Source organism: Morone saxatilis, unplaced genomic scaffold, assembly GCF_004916995.1.
Source record: "Morone saxatilis isolate NCDOM2014 unplaced genomic scaffold, NCSU_SB_2.0 Contig16, whole genome shotgun sequence".
In the NCBI taxonomy this organism is placed as follows: Eukaryota; Metazoa; Chordata; class Actinopteri; family Moronidae; genus Morone; species Morone saxatilis.
The window spans coordinates 7,148,643-7,168,059 of record NW_023339718.1 but is presented as its reverse complement, the minus strand read 5'-3'; the positions used below and the strand labels follow the sequence as shown (position 1 = coordinate 7,168,059).

At 43.1% G+C, this 19,417-nt stretch overlaps 1 protein-coding gene across 1 annotated transcript in view; it reads left to right on the top strand.

The window, feature by feature from the left end:
* kiaa0825 (KIAA0825 ortholog) overlaps window positions 1-19,417 on the top strand; it is a 109,318-nt gene that overhangs the window by 46,608 nt on the left and 43,293 nt on the right. Inside the window, exon 21 of the mRNA XM_035658689.1 lies at window positions 333-427. Coding sequence (XP_035514582.1) covers window positions 333-427 — 95 coding nt within the window. The remainder of the gene's footprint in view (window positions 1-332; window positions 428-19,417) is intronic.

Genomic DNA, 19,417 nt, shown 5'->3' with positions numbered 1-19,417 from the left:
AGAGAGGGAGAGAGAGAGGGGGGGTTGGCAGGGTGCCATTGAAGATGGTAAGAAAAAAAGCGGTGCAGTCAGAAGAGTAACGACTCCCTCCCAAAATTGATTTATCTTTCTATAAATGATGGCTACATCCCCCCAAATGGATTTATAAATTAATTGCTGTCTTATTGGAATAAAAACCTTCTTGTGCGGACATGATTGATCGGCTTGTGTCGGTAGCCTGCACTGGGGACCCCCCTCCTCCTTTGTTAGTGGGTCCCAGCTGGAGCGGTAATGCACTGATGGTATTAACCCTGATTAATAACTAACAATACGCTATCCTCATACATCAACAGAGTGCCGTGGTTGACTGGGCATGGGACTGGCCAAGGCTGCTGCCAGCCTATCAGGGCATGAGTCAGGTCACCTTCAAAACTCTACTGGCCAACAGGTAAAACAGTTATTTCACTTGTTATACATGTTCATTGACAGTGGTGTGTACGTGCGCGCGCACATGCAAAAGCAAGTGTGAATTTCTTTTTGTGTTTTCATGTTTTTATTATGATCCTCACAGGTGTTTTTTGTTTTTGAGCAGTCTTTTCATGAAATAAAAGCCCCGCTCCGCAGAGGCATGAGCTGCATCAGTAGTGTCTTTACCTGTACAAAATGAGGCGTTCACTTGGGACTCCCGAGGCAAGTTTCCCTCCAACCCTAAATTCCCTTTTGACTTAAGTTTGGCATAAGCTTCAGTCATTGGGAATCATATAGCCTAGCTGCTCTTCATCAGAGGTTCAAACTTCCACTTTGTTCAAAGGCCATGGGCTCCTGTGGCTTCCACAATGGAGGCTAAACTGTGGAAAGAAATCCTTGGGAAAGGATACTGGAGTGCTATAATATGCTGTGTGTGTTGGATCATGGAATTCTGTGTTTGTTAATGCACACGCACAGTTGTGGCTGACTGTCTGCGTGGACAAATGTTTGCAGATTTTGGTAACTGAGGTATGCCTGCTCTTGTGTACTTTTGAGGCCTTGAAACAACCAGAAAGGTAGTTAGAGATGGAAAAAGAGTGGCTATCTCAGATTTTGTTGTCAACTGATTGAAGAGTTTTTCACCAAGTCCACCACTCCTGTCCCATCCTCCTCCGCCCCCCCTCCTCTCTTGTTCTGCTCTGCAACGGGCATAAATATTTATGCAGGTATGTGACACATATTAGATGGCAATACTTCAGGCGGTTCCCTGTTCTCCATTCACAGCTGTCACGCTGCCAGCTATCAGGGAGCCATGGGGCTACTGCACCTTGTCTCCACGCCTACGCCCAATCCATTCTAAATCACCGCCATTGTAACACACACACACCTTTCTAACAAAGGGCAAGCTCTGCATCTGCCAAGGACACAGGTCTAATAAGGGTGAAGTACGCAGCTCTGTGCTGTGCTGTGACGAGCTTTGTCGCCTTCATGCCTCTACCCCCTCCTTCCACACACACATACACACACTCCATTCTTCCTCCCCTTATATGCTGCTTTGTTGCATCTTAAAACAGATACTGTCATTGCTTGACTGAGCCAAATTAGTGTTGGAGCATTCATAAATAGAAACTGAATGAAGTGGATATGAAGTCAGATAGAAGGAGAGAGAGAGAAAAGAGAGATTGGACTTGCGGTTTGAAATTGTGAGTGACATGGAGAGAAAGAAGAGTCAATACTGACAAGGCACCAAAATGTATGAGGAAGGATGGGAGTGGTAGGGGGGAAAAGGTTATATAATTCACCCTAATCTCACAGTATCAAAGTGTCTGAGATTCTGCCATTTGCCTCATTAGCCTCTCTTTGTTGGGCCAGAGGAGCAGATTTCATGGAGGATTTGGAGAATGGCTTTGGTTCTGCCTGAGACGCTAGCACAGAGCAGGAAGTTAGTTTCACGGCTGGCGACATGTAAGCTGTCAAAGTTTTCCTCAGATCCATCTCCGACTCAAAAATATCTCTCAAGCTATAGAAGTCCATTCACGGGATAAGCGCACTGATGTTGGATCCACTGATCCATTTGTTCGTGCAGATAAGGATAATACTTTCTGCATAACTGCAGACTGAAGTGCCCTCGGCTGTTTTCACTGAGGATTCACAACAATTACTCTTTTACTACCTCCAGTTGTTGGACAAGCCACAGGATATTATCTTACACTTGACAATATTAATAGTAATGACACTGTCTCAAACTCTACAGAAAACACCTATGAGTGTGACCTTGTAATGTTCTGTATTTTCTATCTAAGTTTTTGTCTCCTTGAATGACTTCCCTTCCCAGTACACAGCCAATATTTTTTTTCACTCCCGGACTGTGTGAGTTAGCAGTGTGGCCCATTGGCCTCCTATATATTGTTACAGTGGCAGGACAGTTATTGTGCCCAGGGTTTATATCACATTCTAATGGAGCAAGGCTATGAGTTAAGGGCGGTAGGCTTTTACACCAGGGCTGTTAAATCACTGTTCAGATGACTTCATTAGCAGAGCAGGACACATGCTGAGACACTTGTGCCTGCACACACATAAATACACACACACATACGCTTTCACCCTGCTACCTTGACGGTGTAACATCGGGGCCAGACAGGAGGGAGAGTGGATTTATACAGGTGTGTGTGTCCTTCTTTGTCACCTGTCACTTCAGTTCCCTCAGCACGATAGCTCATCCATCATCTGCAGATTGAGCTTTTCAGCAGAAACCAGACTGATTAATACTACCCTAGGACCCCCAGGGTTGACTGGCTGACTGGCTGACCTGGCTTCCTGGCAGGCTGGAGGTTTGAATGGATAGATGGATGACTTGTGGGTGGGCTAACATTTTAGTCTACTTGTTCGCCAGCTGAATTGCTAGCTAACAGGTTGACTGGTTTGATAAGGTTCTGAATGGTTGGTGCGCTGGATGTAGGAAGCAGTGATTAGTGGAATAGTTTAGGTGGATTAATGACGGCTAAATGGTATTTTGACGGAATGGCTAGGAGGCTAACTAGCCTGTTGGTTTGTTGGCCTTTTTTGATAAATTCCGGTCTCAAAAATGAATTGATGTATAGATGATGGATTGACTGGCTCTGAGGATAACTGGTCGACAGTTTGCTAATGGCTAAAAGCCAGACTGAGGCTCCCAGCCTGGTTTTACTCACATTATCTCTGTCAATCTGTCATTGTATCTGCACAGTCTTTTATTACTTTTAAGAGAAAGACTTCTAAATAACATTCTTACTTAGCGCTTCCTGCCTACCTGCCTCTTACACATACTCATAAGCATATCTTAATTTCTTAATTATATCAACTTCCTAAGCTTAAATCATGTCAGTTAGCCTATACACTATGTAAGATACTTATGTATAGTTGAATGAAATAGGTATACTGCATAATCAAGGTTCATGGGCAAACCTTTATGATTTTTTATCAGCCATCCTTATAGGTATATTCACTCATTTCCTTTATTACGAGTCTCTAGCAGCTTTAAAGCAAGGTTCATTTGTTGAAATGCCAAAATCAATGACATTACATACCTAGGTTAAATATATACTTGATGTTTCACCTTAACAAATTGCACACTAAAGGTTTGTGTTTATTGTCATGATCTATGCATTGAAATGTGCCCAAATTCCCCCCTCTTTGACCTCAAGTTATGAGCTGCCGTTTGTTGTAGAGGCTTGGAGTCAAAGTACTTCAAAGTTATTCACCTGATACTGAATGGTTTCTCTTCAACTATTCTTTAATGAATGGATAACTCATTCTCTTTGTCCTTGGTCCCTCACTGAAATCCCCTTTACTTTAGTGAACAGCTCTGCCATAACATACTTTTATACGAAACAGTCAAAAGCAACACAACCCCTGTGTAGGTTGGAATTTATGGCTGCAGTGATGGCCTGTCTCTTTCTTATTTTAACTCTTTGTGTTATGAGGCCTTTATGAACTTCGGTCCATTGTGTCATTTTTCTTTTCCATCCAAGAAAAATAAAACAAATATCTGAAAAAAGTATGGAGTATGGCCACGGACTAAAGTCACATTTTAACTGTCATCTGCCAAGGTGACTTTTTGTGACACTTTCCTTGTGTCTGTATGTCAGAGAAGGTCTTCTGACCTGGTTGATAAGGGGTAGCCAAGTATGAGAGATGAAGCTTTGTGTGTCACAGGGCAGCTCCTCTACTCCATCATAAGGACCTAATATCATCCAAGGACAATCATGCTTACACTTGTCCATGGTCTGGGTACCGTTTACTAAAACCAACAGGAAGACTTCATACATTGGCCATCAGTAAATTCAAAGTTAGACACGTTGTAGCTTGTGCTAGTTTCACACCTTATATTCTGAGTAAGCACTTTACACCTTTACAATATTGACAGTAAGAGAGTACTAGCAGCATTGACCCACAGATTTGGTAGCTTAATATAGTAAGCTGCACTGTAACTACTGAACACTAAAGCATTTCCTCTGCATTGTTTTATTGTTGCCGTTACCCCTCAGGTCCATAACAATAGCAGTTTGTGGAAAAATGCCAGTCTGTGGCATTCTCTTGCTTGAGCAGCTCCTTAAATTGCGGCGATAGACGCTTGTGCTTTCAGGAAGTGGGCAATCGCCATCTGTTCCCGGGCTCTGCCATATGGCGGGCTTTTTTCTCAGGGAATAAAATAAAAACAAATATGTCAGAATGTTCGTCTTCCTCCACGGACGCTGATCAACCTGGGGAGAAGCTGGATCTCAGTGTGTCTGGATTAATGGTCTTACTTTGCGCTTCAGGGAATGAGGGAGTGTGTGTTTGTGGTTGGTGGGGCTTTGTGTATGTGTGTGTGTGTGTGTGTGTGTGTGTGTGTAAATGCATTTGCAGAAGGGTATGCACACGCTAATGCACATTTATGTACCTGGAAGTATTTCTGGAATCATTTATCTGACTTAAAGGGCGATGTTACCATACCATTTTGAGCAGTTGGTTGCCCTAGTCTTAGAAGCATTAAACAACACAGGAGAAAAGAGCTTCAAGGTTAGCCAGAGTGACATTTCATGGCTGCCGCTGCCAAAGAAACAAGAAGAAACGGTCTCAAGCCATCATCAGGCTCTCCGTCTTGCGAGGCCAGAAATTCAAAAGACTTGTCACTTTTGAAAATCAGGAGAGTGTGATGTGTCATTGAGGAAGGGCTTCTTTCTTCTCTCGTCGATCCCCTTGTGTGTGTCCCCTCCGCTGACTGACAGCTAGGGATGGGAGTTTGTGTTGGTGGAGACAGAATACATCTTTTGTCTGCTTGGTTATACATGGTGTGTTTTGTCTTCGCTACCCCTGGACAGCACTGACACATTGAGGTTTTCATTAGCCGTAACCAGGTGGCGGAGGAGAGGGACGAGCTACTTCGCATGAGTCTGTTTCCATGCCTGTCTGTGAGTGTACGCATCTGCACTGCACCAACTTGTATACTGTATGCATATCATGGAGGGCGTACATGTGTCTGCCTGCATGTGTGTGAATGTTCGCTCTTATATTTCGGTGTCGGTGATATTTGGAGGTTTGCTCCAAAGGCGAATAAATCAGTGATGCCTGGGATAAGGCCGTGGCCCCTCCTCAAACTGCACAGACAAGCTGAGAGGCTCATTAATCAAACGGCCAGTCACAGATGTGATGGCTTCCACACAAACCGCCAGCAGACTGTGAAAGTCACATCCAACAGAGTCAACTGTCAGCCAGGCAGGCAGGCAGGCCACACTTTTTCTCTCCCCCTCTCTCCCTCTCTTTCCCCTGTTGTATTTATCTCTCAGTCTCCCCATACCTCCTCTCACCTCCAGCATGATTCCTTGGTGTGATATATCTGAAATATTTGTCTTGTCTCTCTAAAAACGATCTGGAGGGTCGAGGCAAATCTATCTTCTCAGAGAATGGTCATGGTCAAACCATTCTAGAGACACGAGACATCAGTCATTACTGCACATTGCTCTGTTCTCTGTGGTTACAGCAGACTGTACTTGGTGGTACAGTTGAACAATATCATTTTCTCCAACCTTGGCTATCCAGATTATTTTACCTAAATAATCCTAATGCATTTCATGTATGAAAGTTGATAGAGCGACAATGATTTTGCTTTAGTCCAGCCTAGGAATACGTTAGAGTTAAGTTTGAATAATGATATAATATGTTAGGTCGGTCATTACATACCTTTCAGTGTGTCCAGCTCTATATGTTGTATGCTATATACATTTTCACCTGTAATTTCCACTGTACAGAGCATTCAGTGGTACATTCAGGAGCAAATTGTGCATGTCTCCTTCATGGAAATGCAGTCATGTGAAAATGAGTTATCCCATCACTTTCTGGTTATTATATCACATATCATATTCTAACCATTCCGCTGCTGCCATCTCCACTCTCAAAGGGTTTGAATTGGGTACAATTGCTAACAATAGTTACAATAATATCACTATTCACTGCCAGAATTGTCAGTGCATAGTGCTTATGTGACAAGGCAAGCTTCTCAACAAGATTATCTGGTTATCCCTCGTGTATTGTGAAGTTTCTGCAGTTTCACCTGACCTCTTTTTCACAAATATTGCGACTTCAGATAATTTCATAACATAAATAGCAACCTCTGTGATTCTTCCAACTTCCAACCTTTGACGGATAAATAGTTGGAGCGACTCTGTAGCACCAGAGCTAAATGAAAATGCCACTTAATCTACTGCAAAGCCCTCGAAGGATGGAGAGAAATGCTGGATGGAACAGGGACAAAACAAAGCCACCCGTTTCTGATTAAAAATGGCAAGTCCCAAGGCTCCCCAAATACACTGGGGTATTTGATGGTACAAATATAAAGACAGTGCTCCACACAGCAATAGAATAGCTAGCTTTTGTTTGGAATTTCTGTTGTTGCAATGCCAGGAATTTTGAGGATGACACCAGTGCGAGCCTCACAAAGCTGAACTACTCTCTTGCAAGATCACTTTTTGCTACACAGACCTTATGAGCAGCTACAGTATTTTAACCAGGTTTTTATAAATATAAAATGAACTGTGATTCAGCATCTTCGTGGCCTATTTAACACTATTTTCCCCCAACAATAGCCCTGTTTTGTTTAGTGTGAAAACTAATGACAGCCCAGCAAGTGGTGTGTTTGTCTAATCCCGTAAAGGAAGGGTTCCCTGGTGATGTTAGAGTGAAGTGAATTGAGATCTCTGTCTATCATCTCTTCTACACCCTACTTAAAATTGAGCCTTGCCACAATACATTGAGTTAAATTGTGGGCTGTCATTATGAGCCTTGTACAGTAGTAATGATATCAAGTAGTATCTAAAAATTCAATTTCACTGCAATACAACGGCAAACGCATACCACATCACAGCGTTCATTAAATGCTTAGCAAAGTTTCCACATTTGTTACCTTCAGGTATTTCGTTAACACACCTGACTTTGGGAGATTTGTTGAAGCTTAGAAATGCTATTATGTCCACTGGGTATTTGTTTTTGTCAGCTCTGTCAGCACAATAACTCCATATTTTTGCCCCTGGAACCAGTTTTGTCAACCAGTTAAGATGGACTGGGACTCAGTTAAAGACGTGGTGGAGTGTTTGACACTGTTGCCATGTTTCCTGCTGATTTACTGAGTTGACTTTTTAGCTGACTGCAGCAGTCCACTGTCAAGAGCCAGACTGTGACCGTCTGTTCCAGTCCATCATTGTATTCTTCTTCTTTTTTCTGACTGTTATGTTCCATGTGCCATCTTTATTTAAACCAACTGGAGGTGACAGTGAGTTAGGCTTTTAGCTAGCAGAATATGTTAGATTTTTTGATGAGTATATTGAATGATTATACTGTAAAACTCAATATTGAATAAACTAATAGTAATCATGAAGAGCTGTTCGGCATATACTCAGTAATAGTAGTGGTGTGACAGTTGATATGGCTAATGATTGAATAAATATTAGTAGTTAGTAGTGCTGGTGCACCATTGTGTCAATAGGGTTAGAAAGATCATTCCCTTGTACAAAAAGTGTAAGTGTTTAATTTTATTTCTGGCAGCAGCCAAATGTCATGCCTCTTCATGCTAATTCAGTGTAAGTCACTCTCAGCTAAATTTCAGAACATAATGTCTGTGTGTGTGCGCACGCTCCTGTGTAAAGCTGTGTGACGGTGAGGGTTTGTTTTGGTGGTACATCACGAGGTTGTATCCTGTCGCCAGGCTCATTAGCCCGGCGGCGGCGCCCAGGCTGCCCCAGCCAATCGCTGCTCTCCGTGCGGCTCTGCCATTTGCATGTGGTCCAGGAAGAGATAATTAGAGGGATCGCTGCCTGTCACTGTTAATCTGGGACTTAGTGAAGGGCTGTGATGCCGACATGCTGATGGACTGACACACGTCTACACACACACACACACACAGACACACAGTGTGGTGTCATACCCATGTATGCATATTGGCATCCGAAACATGCACATGCACAAATGCCAAGAGCAAACACAGTACCTGCACACACACATACTAGCCTTCTGCACAGGCAAACACAGATGAAAACATGCTCATGCATACACACACAAACACTGTTTCTCTCATGTTTCTTACCAACTCATCTGCTGAATTGGAGTCTTTATTAACTCTCTGTTTTTGACCTGTGACTAATACAGTTGTCTATTTGTTATCTTTTTTCTCTAATACTACAGCATATTACACTAAAATACATCAGAGTTGCCTCTCCATTGGTATGTGAATGATAGCATGTTGACTCAGTGGCTGTTTACACCAGTTGTACTATGCTGTTGACACAGGTTTTAGATCCCTGTTCAGATAGACTGTGCGCTTGTTGCTTCCCAAACAGGCAGAATGCTCGGTAAGCCTTTTGAACAAGCCCAGCTGTCAGCCCTATATACTTTCACACACACACATCGATACACACACATCCCAACAAACATGTACATGTGCTCAAGCACTGGCACATCCCCAGCCACACACACTGAAAACACACAAACTCACTCACACATCACTGATTGGCAGGCCTCCTGTTTTCCCATAATTCTGACTGATTTATCCAATCAATCTCACTTGGAGAGCTGCTAAAGCGTTGACTAATATTAAGAGTAGAACATGCGACAATTAAAACATCCTTCAGGTAATTACAGAGCTGGTTTAGCAGCAAACAACTGAGGCATTTTATACATTCAGCTTGTTGCCCGTGTGTTTTATTTGTACCTGTTTGATAGTTAATCGGAGGAAATGAGCTACATCTGTGAACCGCCTTTAATGCACGTCACATATAATGTAAAATGCCATATCATTAGCTGAATGTGTCTATGCAAATATTGACTCTGTTCTCTTTATTGAATATCATAGACAGTGTTTCCTGTAGAAGAAAATCCTGTGTTAAAAGCTCAGTAGATGTTCTTGTCAGAGCAAAGCCTATTTTCCACCCAAATGACAGCTAGTCCTTTTTGCACACTGTGGGACTGTTTAATGGTGCATGTTGAGAGAGAGGGTGAGCACCGTTGCTGACCTCATCCGTCCTGCTCAGTGACCCTGTGTCACCACTGATGACACATAATAGTTGACACTTGACTTTAGGGGCTCTTTAAGTGCCAAGAGTGCTCGAGGCCCTGGATTCATATTCTAATGCGGTCATCTTTGTACTCTGCGCCTCCACCTTTTGTCCAGGAGCTCTCTCTACACTTGTTTCCACTTTTTCTTAGCCTTTCTTCATCACTGTCTCTCTCCTTCTTTCTCTTGTCTTACAGACAAATACACACATGCAGTCACACACACACTGACACACTTAGACCTACTCAGACACACTTTCACTGAATTGAAATAGCCTATTCCGCCCCTCCTGCCCCTGTGCCATTACAGGTAAGCACAGAGGTGCACTTGTCTTGACACTTGTCTTGACAAATCTATAGACAGCCTGAGCGAACACTCCAGCTGGAATCAACCCTCTGTTTTCAGCCTCTCCTCTCCTTTCCCAGCTACTGACTCTCATCAGTATCCTCTTTTATCCTTACATGCAGCCCATTTCCCTGCCTTCACATGCCTTTACTAGCTACACACCATAAATATTGAAGATTAGAGTTAGGGTTCAGCATTGTTTAGGTTTTATGAATGATTCAAATTGTGCTTATTGATTCCTATTAATTGTAATTGATTCCTATCAATTATATCAAGTGAATAAATGCAAAGGTATTTCGTGATTCGTTTTGGAAAGAACATAAAAAGAATGCATGTAAATCTCGTTGTTTTGCCATGCTGAAAATTAGTGATGGCTTTGGAATGTCAAACCAGCTTCCTCTCTTGCATGATATCATTTCTCCACAATGTTTACATTTTGCTGTATCACTACTGTTTTCTGTAACTGTTTTCTCAGCCACACGTTTGTGCAACAGTAGCTGCACTGGCTAGATTATACAAATGCATTGACGAAGTATGGAACCTGTGATGGCCGGGAGAACATTTGGTCCAAACTTCCTTTTCAGGAATTAACAAATCCTAGGTAATTATAAATTTAATACCTGTTCTAGTGCAGAACAACTTCTTGATGCCAAGCCCTAATTATAATCTAAACAAGTAAGATCATCAAATGAGTGGCATGGTGAGTAAGAGTGATGACCAGGTGGGCTGTTTATCTGTGGCAAATGGTAAGTGTGTGCTTGCACTCTCCCTTCCCCTTGCCTCCCACTCTCTATTCCTCCCCACCTTTGCAGATTTTTACTCTGTTTCTTTCAACTCTTTCTCCTTTTACCTGCTCTGGCTCCCCCTCTCTCCTATCTTCTCAGAGAAACCATCATGGGTCATGTTTTTCTGAGTCTTTGATCATTGAGTAGTCTTTCAGCATGTTGACTACAAGGCCTCTCACCTCCCCAGTGGTTGTTGCAAAAGAGGGGGCACACTTATCTGGCTTCTATGATGTTAATGGTTGAAAGCATTTGCTGATGTTGAAAGCTTGTGTGTGTGTGTGTGTCCACTCAGACATGATGAAAGACTCTGTTATAGCACTGGGTTGTGATCATGTTGCAGCTAGCTATGTTCAGAGTTGGTTGATAAGGCATTCATACGTAGTGCACTGTATCTGACTGATAACAATCGTGTGACACCATCATTGTTAGGGGGAAAAAAGCCTCAGTGCTTAAAATTCTTACATTGTTTTTAAATAGCTTAAAAGGTTGGAATGTAGATCTCTTACTACCCTGAGCATTTCATCCATATCTATTTGTTCAGTTATTGCAGGGAAAACTTCCTTCACTGTGCTGTAATGGGTTTGTCCTCAGGGCACAAAGTCTGGTTCAAATAGAATTTTTTCTCAGTCTTTACACCTCATGTGTGTAAACTATGGTTGGGTGTCTGAGAGCTTTGCCGCTCCATCCAACTGCAGAATTCTCCCCTTTGTAAGATGCAGGGGATGGCCTTGATGTGACAGTTTGCGATGTTAGCCCAAGTTGTTTTTGACAGAAGACAAAGAGAAAGGGAAGGAGGGAAAGAAAAAAAGTTTTGGAATTTTCCCTCTGAGATGAATTGCCTTTGCAGGAATCAATTCTTTCTCTCATTTCTCATTTTCTTGAAAAAACAAAACAAAACATTTCTGTTTTCCTCCGTATCTTTGCTTTGTCATGACTGTTAAGAACAGTCGGTTTGATTAAATTTGCCACTGGAGACATTCAGTGATCTTGATGGATTCTTTGGATGCAGGACTTAGGCTTGCTGGAAGCATCTTTTTTAGATGTTTTTTCTCCTTATGACATTATGGAAACAGGTCTACCCTTTACAGCAGACTGAACGTTGAGTGGTATTATTTGACATATTGTACTGCTACATGCCAGTCTATAAGAATGCCAATGACAATCATAGGAAAGGACATTTAGATTACTGTCGAGCCTCCCTGTCCTGTCTCTTCCTATCTGGCCTCCTATCACTCCATCTGTTTTATAATCTGTCTTCTCTTCATCTTGAGTTTGACTTGTAATGATGAAAAGCTGGTCAGAGGGGTATAGAGCATTCATGCGGGTATGAGTGGACAAGTTGATGTTTCTGTGTGAATGGTTGAGTCTTGTGAGCCTGTGTATGCATGTGTGTCCAGTATCTCTGCCCTCACAGAGTCAGAGTGTGACCCTTGGGCTGTACCTTGCAATCAGTCAGCCAGCCTAGCCCTCCTGTCTGAGTGTTCCTCCTCCAGCCCTTTAAAAGAGCCCTTCTTATCACTGTGTGGTAGACCTTCCCTCTGCCCCTCACTGTTCTCAAGGTTAGCCTCACTCGGCGGCCTTTCTGTTTCCAATATCCTTCATATGCACCTTACTGGTATCTATCCATGCTCGGCTTATTACACAGTCTCATAAAGGAGTCAGGATGTTGGAGGTTTTACCCTCCTTCCAGCTCTTCCTCGCAAGGTTAGCATCTCCCACTGCTCTCCATTTAGACTTCCACCAGCTCTCTATCCAGTATTTACACACATCTGACAAAGGAGTGGAAGTTTAAAGGTGGCTTCCTCCTTCTCATCCTCACTTTCTTTCAAGGTGAGTCCCTTCCAGTTCTCATCCTTTTTATTTCTATTTTGTCCACCATGTCATCTCACACACACATCTAGACACACACTCATTCTTAGATCCTTAAGAAGAAATCACTGTAAGTGAAAGATTGGCCACACTACCCTACCATCTCTTTTCTTTTTCTCTTGTTCTGTCTTGGAAGGCCTTCCCACCTCATCTGTAGGGTCTGTGGTTTTGATGCCCACACGCCTGGTGGAGAGGTCAAAATGCCTGCGGTAATCTCAGAGCCTGCCAACAGTAAAGACGTTTCAAGGAGTCTCTCCTATATGTACACTATGTCCGTGTCTATCTGAGTGTATGTGATACAGTGTGAGCATTGCTGGGACTAAACATTTTAGAATAGTTGCCAAAGAAAATTGCAACTATGGATATAAATATTCCTTCTTATTTTATGAATTTATGATGCATGGTTAGGTTGTCTGTCCTCTGTGTTGTGTAGTTGTTGCTGTGGTGGAGTTAAGGAATACAAATCTGAATGTTTTTGAATAAATGTGAAGTTATCTGAAGCCCTTGCGGTAAGAACAATGAGGAAAAAGAACAGCTTTTTTTTGCAGGCACTCAAATCCGAGTGCTTAATTGCAAATGAAAAAGATTGGGAGTGAGGCATTTTTAGGGGTAAAAATATAAAGCTGAAGCAGAGAAGCAAAGTTTAGACGGTTGCAGCAGGACAAATTGGGCTCATGTCTTTCACATCAGAAAAGAAACACATCTTTGAGCCAAAGGGATAGCTAGTCACTAGAGACGTCTCATTCAACCCTGTCTCCTAGAAATCACATTTATGTACTACTAATTTGTTTTAGCTTGTTACATTTAAAGTGAAAAATAATTGCTGCCTGAATTATGTTGACAGGGAGAAAAAAAATTCTAGTGAAGGAACTGATATGCTTTTGTGTTTGTGCACACATCTTGTAGAGTGGAGGTTGTGGGGCATGGTGAGGATACAAAGCACAGGACTTTGACACAGAAAACAGAAGATCTCGTCCTGTGTTTTATATCTGGTTAGGTTTAAAAAACAAAAGCACTTGAGGTTGAGGTTATGGAAAGATTGTTGTTACAGTAACATGTTAATTAAGTAAACACATACTGTCTTGTGCTTTAAGTTATTGTCACTGTCACTGGGAAGAGAAATTAAAAATACGTTCTGTTTAGGAATATTTTCCAGATCATATGCATATAGCATATGAATAGAATTTCTTGGAGACAAAATTGTCATCTGGTGTTACTGCTGTATTCACTGTATTGTAGGTTTGATAGGACAAGTGTCAACACAAGTGGCAGGGGTCAGGTCACTGGCTATCAAAAATTGAAATTTGTAACCACAATTAAATTGGGTGTTGTGCTGTAATTAGTCATTATGTTTCACTGTGACACATTAGACTGGAGAAAAAAATTTAAGTTTAGCTGTTTGATGGTGATTTTTGTATGTGTATAACACCACAAAACCCCAAATTTTTATCGGTTATCCATTAACATTTTCAAAATTTGGTTTGCGATGTGAAACTTAGTTGTTGAAATCCTATTTTCTAATCTAAGTACACAAACGTGTACAACTTACAGAACTGGTTTGGCTCATCACGTCCTCTTTAGGTGGTTGTGTTCATTCAGTGGGAGGCCAGTGTGGAATGATATCTGTCTCTCTGTATCTGTATCACTCAGAGCAGATATGGCAGATATCTCTGTCATCTCAACATCTCAGACTTGACAGCACCGATCATAATCAGTCCCCCTCCGGCTCTCCCTCCTGCTATCTGTTTTTCTCTGCATCGCAACCTAACCCGTATATTATACCAGGTGTATCTGTGTCTCTTGTTTAGTGCTGCACCTCACTCTTTATATCTTAACAACACTTCTCTTTCTTAGTCTCTTCCATGCAGTAATGGTGCACTTTGGGAATATACACTATATGCAAAGGGAGTTAGTGTTGGGAGTGATTCTGCTGTTATTTCTGTACAGGGTTGTGTGTGTGTTTGTTTGTGTGTGAATGTGGGTAGGTGGGTGTGTGTCAGAGAGCATTTACAAAGGGATCAGCCCTGGGGGTGTCGATGCATCGCTGCAGTGGAGGGAGAGCAAAGGGGGTGGAGGCGAGCTAGTTCACAGAGGATGTAGCAAACAGCCAACTAGCTTGAAAACCTCGCCTTACTTGGCTCTGTACTGCACAGTTCAGTACTTATTTATTTATTTGGGTTGGGGGGCAAATGTATGTTCAGTGGCGTTGGATATCAGTGACAGGAAGGATCAAAGAGCGACACCACAAATGAAGCTGTCAAAGTGGCCCGACAGCTGGGTCCCGAGGCGAACATCCTTCGCTCGCACATTTTATTATGATCGCAGTGAAACCTCACAGCAAGAAGGGAAGAAAGAAGGGAGGAAAAAAAAAGAAAACCATCATTTCCCCAACCAGAGAGAAAGAAAAAGAGACAAAACGGGCGCCACTGTATCATCGCCGTCCATGATGGAATGAATTATGAATGTGTGGAGAGGATTAGGAAACAATGGTTGAAGTCAGTAGGATCCTCGCCTAGTTTCCTCACCCTCAGCCCGGCAACTAATTAGCACTTTCAACACCAGTGTATGATCTCATTAATGTGATTTCTGCTTATGTAACGTGCATGCAGGCGCGCACGCTTACATACAAACACACGCACTCACACAGATTGCAGTATTATTACATAAAGCAAATGAACATGTGAGTGAAACTGTATTGTTTATTGTTGAGCTAATACAGTTAGAGTGATGAATCAAATGTTTTTGTAATGTTGAGATTGCAGTAATGTTGTAGGTTTAGTCGACAGTGCCGTTCAGTGTTTAGGGCATTTACACCAGGCTTTCCCCTTATGTCTTGCAATTATCTGAGCAATTTGATAATGTGTGATGAATATCATCAGTCATGGTATCATAGTGTTGATGGGTCCACAGCAAAGACAGTTACACTGCTGGATTATTTCTGTACTACCTCAGTGGGGAAAAGAAACATAATAAAGTTCATACTGTTGGTACAAATGTATAATGTTTTAAAGGCAGGAATATAATTTTTTCACATAATTGCACAGTCTATTTGTATAGTAGATACAATTCACATCAGCTAATTAGTATCCACACACTGAGATATAGGGAGAGGGAGAAAAAAAGAGGGGGTGGAAGCAGGCAGAGGGTAAGGGTAGATAATTAGACAGAATTAAGCCATCTCTTTTAATCTAGCCCCTGAAAGAAAGAGAGGGAGAGAAAGAAAGAGAGATGGGGGGTAAGAGGGTGGGGGTTCTGGGGGTGAGGCCTACACATTCACCCCTCTGCTCTCTCTCTCGCTCCCTCTCTCCCTGTCTGGCAGAGGGTGTGAATGTGTGGGAAAAGAGGGGCCTGGTGCCTTAGCCTCAGCAGAATGGATCAGCTTGTGTTTCTGAGGCTCTAGAAGTGTCCCATTGTCATGATGTCACTGCAACTCAAGACAGCTGACCTCTGACCCCTATGGATTCATGGCAGCCCACCGCAGCACCACCACACCCCCACAACGCCAAAAGGGCCAGATTGCCGCTGGGCGCCCACTAGGGGGTACCCAAGCCTTTTGCTGTGGAATTTGAGGTGCTTGCGGCTTTACGGCGAACAACTCATAGTATATTTGCCAATGAATCCGTCTGTCTGTGTCCCCCTGATTAGGGGTCCTTTCCCTCACTCTACCCCGCTCTTTTTTGGTCTTGTTTTCCCTCAGTTGCTCTGCCATCTCAGCCAACCATTGCTCTATCTCTCTCTCTCGCTCTGTCTCTCTTGCTCTCCTCTCGCTCTCGCTCTCCCTCCTACACGCGTTGTATCTCGCTACCCATGAATATAGCAAGCACCGCCAGATGTCGCAAATACATCATCTGAGGGATGCGGTGGTGATGGAAAAAAGTCAAGGCACGTACGAGTGGGGGATGTGAGCCGACTTGAGCTCTCTGAGCGTTTGTATGTGTGTGTATGTGTGTGTGTCACTGTATGCCACAATTGTCACTCTGTGCACGCGCAAAAGGTCCCACGGTCGCTGCCCTCTGTCTTCGTCCGCGGTGTCGTGCTGGTTTGTGTCGCTGGTTCTGTGTGTGCCCTGTGCCCTGACGTGGCGTCTTTTTTGTGCTGCGTAACGTGGTGCCCGAGGTCACGCAGAGCTCAGCTCATTGGCTCATCACCAGCAACACTGTTTGCCTCATTTATCACTGTCACTCACAGCAAGGCGTGCGCAGCGAGCGACGCAGGTCGCCACGTTCTCGCGCAGCAGACAGGCCAATCTCTCTTCGCCACAATCCGCCACCTCAGCAATGTAGAGCCCAGAGTCGATCAACATGGAGGGAGGTGCCTTATCCCAGAGAGGGCTGAATGGGACAGACGAAGAGAAGCAAAGCAGACGAGAGAGAGAGGAGAGAACAAAGGGGGGAAAAAACCTAGAAAACCAGGACTGCTGCTGCTGCTGCTGGGGCAGACGGCAGTGCAGCCTGACAGCACTGTTGCAATAAAACAGCTATGATTATGCACAATATTGTGTTTACGTATGTGCTGTACTGCATAATAAACACGCGGCAGGAATATATAAAAGCATACTTATTCATCTACATGGACCAAGAAAATCAGTCGGCGCGTAGCCACGGCAAACACACAAGCTCTTTTTGCTGTTGCAGGTGTGTGTGTGTGTTTGGGGGCCAATTGGGGCAGAGGAAGGGGCAGTGGTGTCCTCAGATCAGCCCGTGTCGGGAAGGAGATTCCCCAGAGTGGAGCTATCCCAAACAGCACTCCTCTCTTTCTCCTTCAGGGGGAAAAGTTTACTGCCAGCTTGCTTTTGTAGTCGGCCTCAAAAGATTTGCGGCAGTCAGCATTAAAAGGCACAGATCTAAGGAGACGCCTCCAACTGAAATACCTACAGAGGAAGGAGAGGAGGAGGAGGAGGAGAATGAGAGGGGGGGGCAAACTGATACAAACATTAAAGACAGACGTTAAACGCTCCTCTTTATATTGGCTTTGTACCCCAACAACAACAATAATAACAACAAAAATCCCAACCATCATCTCACGGTGGGTTTTTTTTTCTGCTCGTTGCTTTGATTCCTTCCTCCTTTTTTTGGGCTTTGCCCTTTTTCACACTCTCCTATTTGTGTTCAGTTGTTGAAAGGTTGATTTCTTTATTCCCTTCTGCACACAAACATGCGCACGTAGGCTGGTTACCAGGGTGATGATGTGGCGGATGACATCATGCCCTGACTGTGTTGTTTAGTGGGTCACGCTCTGGCAGGGTTCATGGGATGGTGGCGTGGGCTGGCACAGCTCTCCTCGCTGTGTTCCCTCCATCTTTGCCTCTGTTTTGCTCCTTCTCTTTCACTCTTGGTGTCTCTCTGGGCTCTCAGCTTTGGCTTGTCCAGTGCGCCTTGTGTTCCCTGGGAAAAAGATTAATTATTCAACACACAGCCTCAATTAAATTTAAATTCGGCAGTTCAAGTAACCTTTTAGCATGGCACATTTATTATTAAGGCAGATGCTTTGGCCCTGTTTAGATTTAGAGCTTATCGGATTCTTTCAGCCCCTTATCATATAGGCAGTTTACTTGTGATGGCTGTGAGGCTTGGCCTTGGCTTGTCTGGAATTGCAGGGATGTATTTTCTCAAAGAGCTTCTGGTAAACATTTCTCACTATAAATTTCCTTTACTGATAAGTGCGCGGCATAATATGTGCTACACAGCATAGTAGTTTTAAATGTGACTCATGCAGAGAAAGTGTGAGGCATGTGGCGAGCTGCTTTTATTAACTTAGTTTCCAGTTTGGACCATTTGAAGTGGCTATCAGACACACAGGACATAATGTCATTTTGACTTGCATTTCCTGGTATAATGAGTACTTCAAAACTTTTGAGACTTCATCTCTTGCAGATGTCTTTCTTTTCTGTCATGTTTTTCTTTCATTTCCCAATTCTTCTGCTGAATAGAGAAGAGTGGCAGGAACAAAATAGGGACTAATAGTAGAAGAAACATCCAGGAATAGACATACAGAAAATAAATTAATCAGGTTTCATTTTAGACCAGACACACACACTCTCTGCTGATACATATTTAACAAATTGTGCTCCATGACTGCAAATGCTTTGCCATCACATGAAGACTGATACATGAAAGCACAAATGCTTACATTTACACCTGCACACAACAGCGCGGCTGAACGCAACACAACAAGGAAGACAAGAAACAGCCTTGACGGTCCCTCTCAATGATCCCCCTCCCCCAGTTCCTGTCTCCCCATTTCTCTCTTCCTCTATCGGAGGAGGTGGTGCCTTTGTCAGGCAGGAGCAGAGAGACCTCACAAAGCGAGGGAAGATGTCACAACAAACAAAAACAGCATAGTAACCCCCCGAAATCTAATCAGGAGCCATTGATTCATGCTCTGAATGGAGCCTGAGTACCTTGAGAGTGGCTCATCCAATAAGGCCATAGACAGCATGACAGGGGCCTTCACAATTCAGCTGTATAGTTCCCCTATCATTCTGTTCTCACCTTTAGACTCGACTCTGTCAACTCAAAGATGATACAATCATCATTCCACTCCAACAATCTTAGGTCCTTTTTATTTGACTAATTTATTTGTGTGCCTCGATCAATGATTTTCTGTCTCTGATTTGATGTATGGCGTAGTTTTTTGTGTTTTTTTTTTTTTGGAGTGTACACTAAAAGGCTAGTTTTTTGGATGCAGAGCGATATGAGTCTTTTAATGCCTTAGTTACTCTTAATGTGGTAAACCTTTACTTAGCCTTGGGATTCCTTTTTTCAGTCTTTTAACTTAAATTGGAAAAGACACATTTCCAAAATGGTGGTGTGTATAAACACAGAGAGCACATACTTGTGTATGAATGTGTTTTCTTTTCCTTTTCATTACATTATCATAGCATTGCCTTTCGCTTTATTTGTAAACCCCC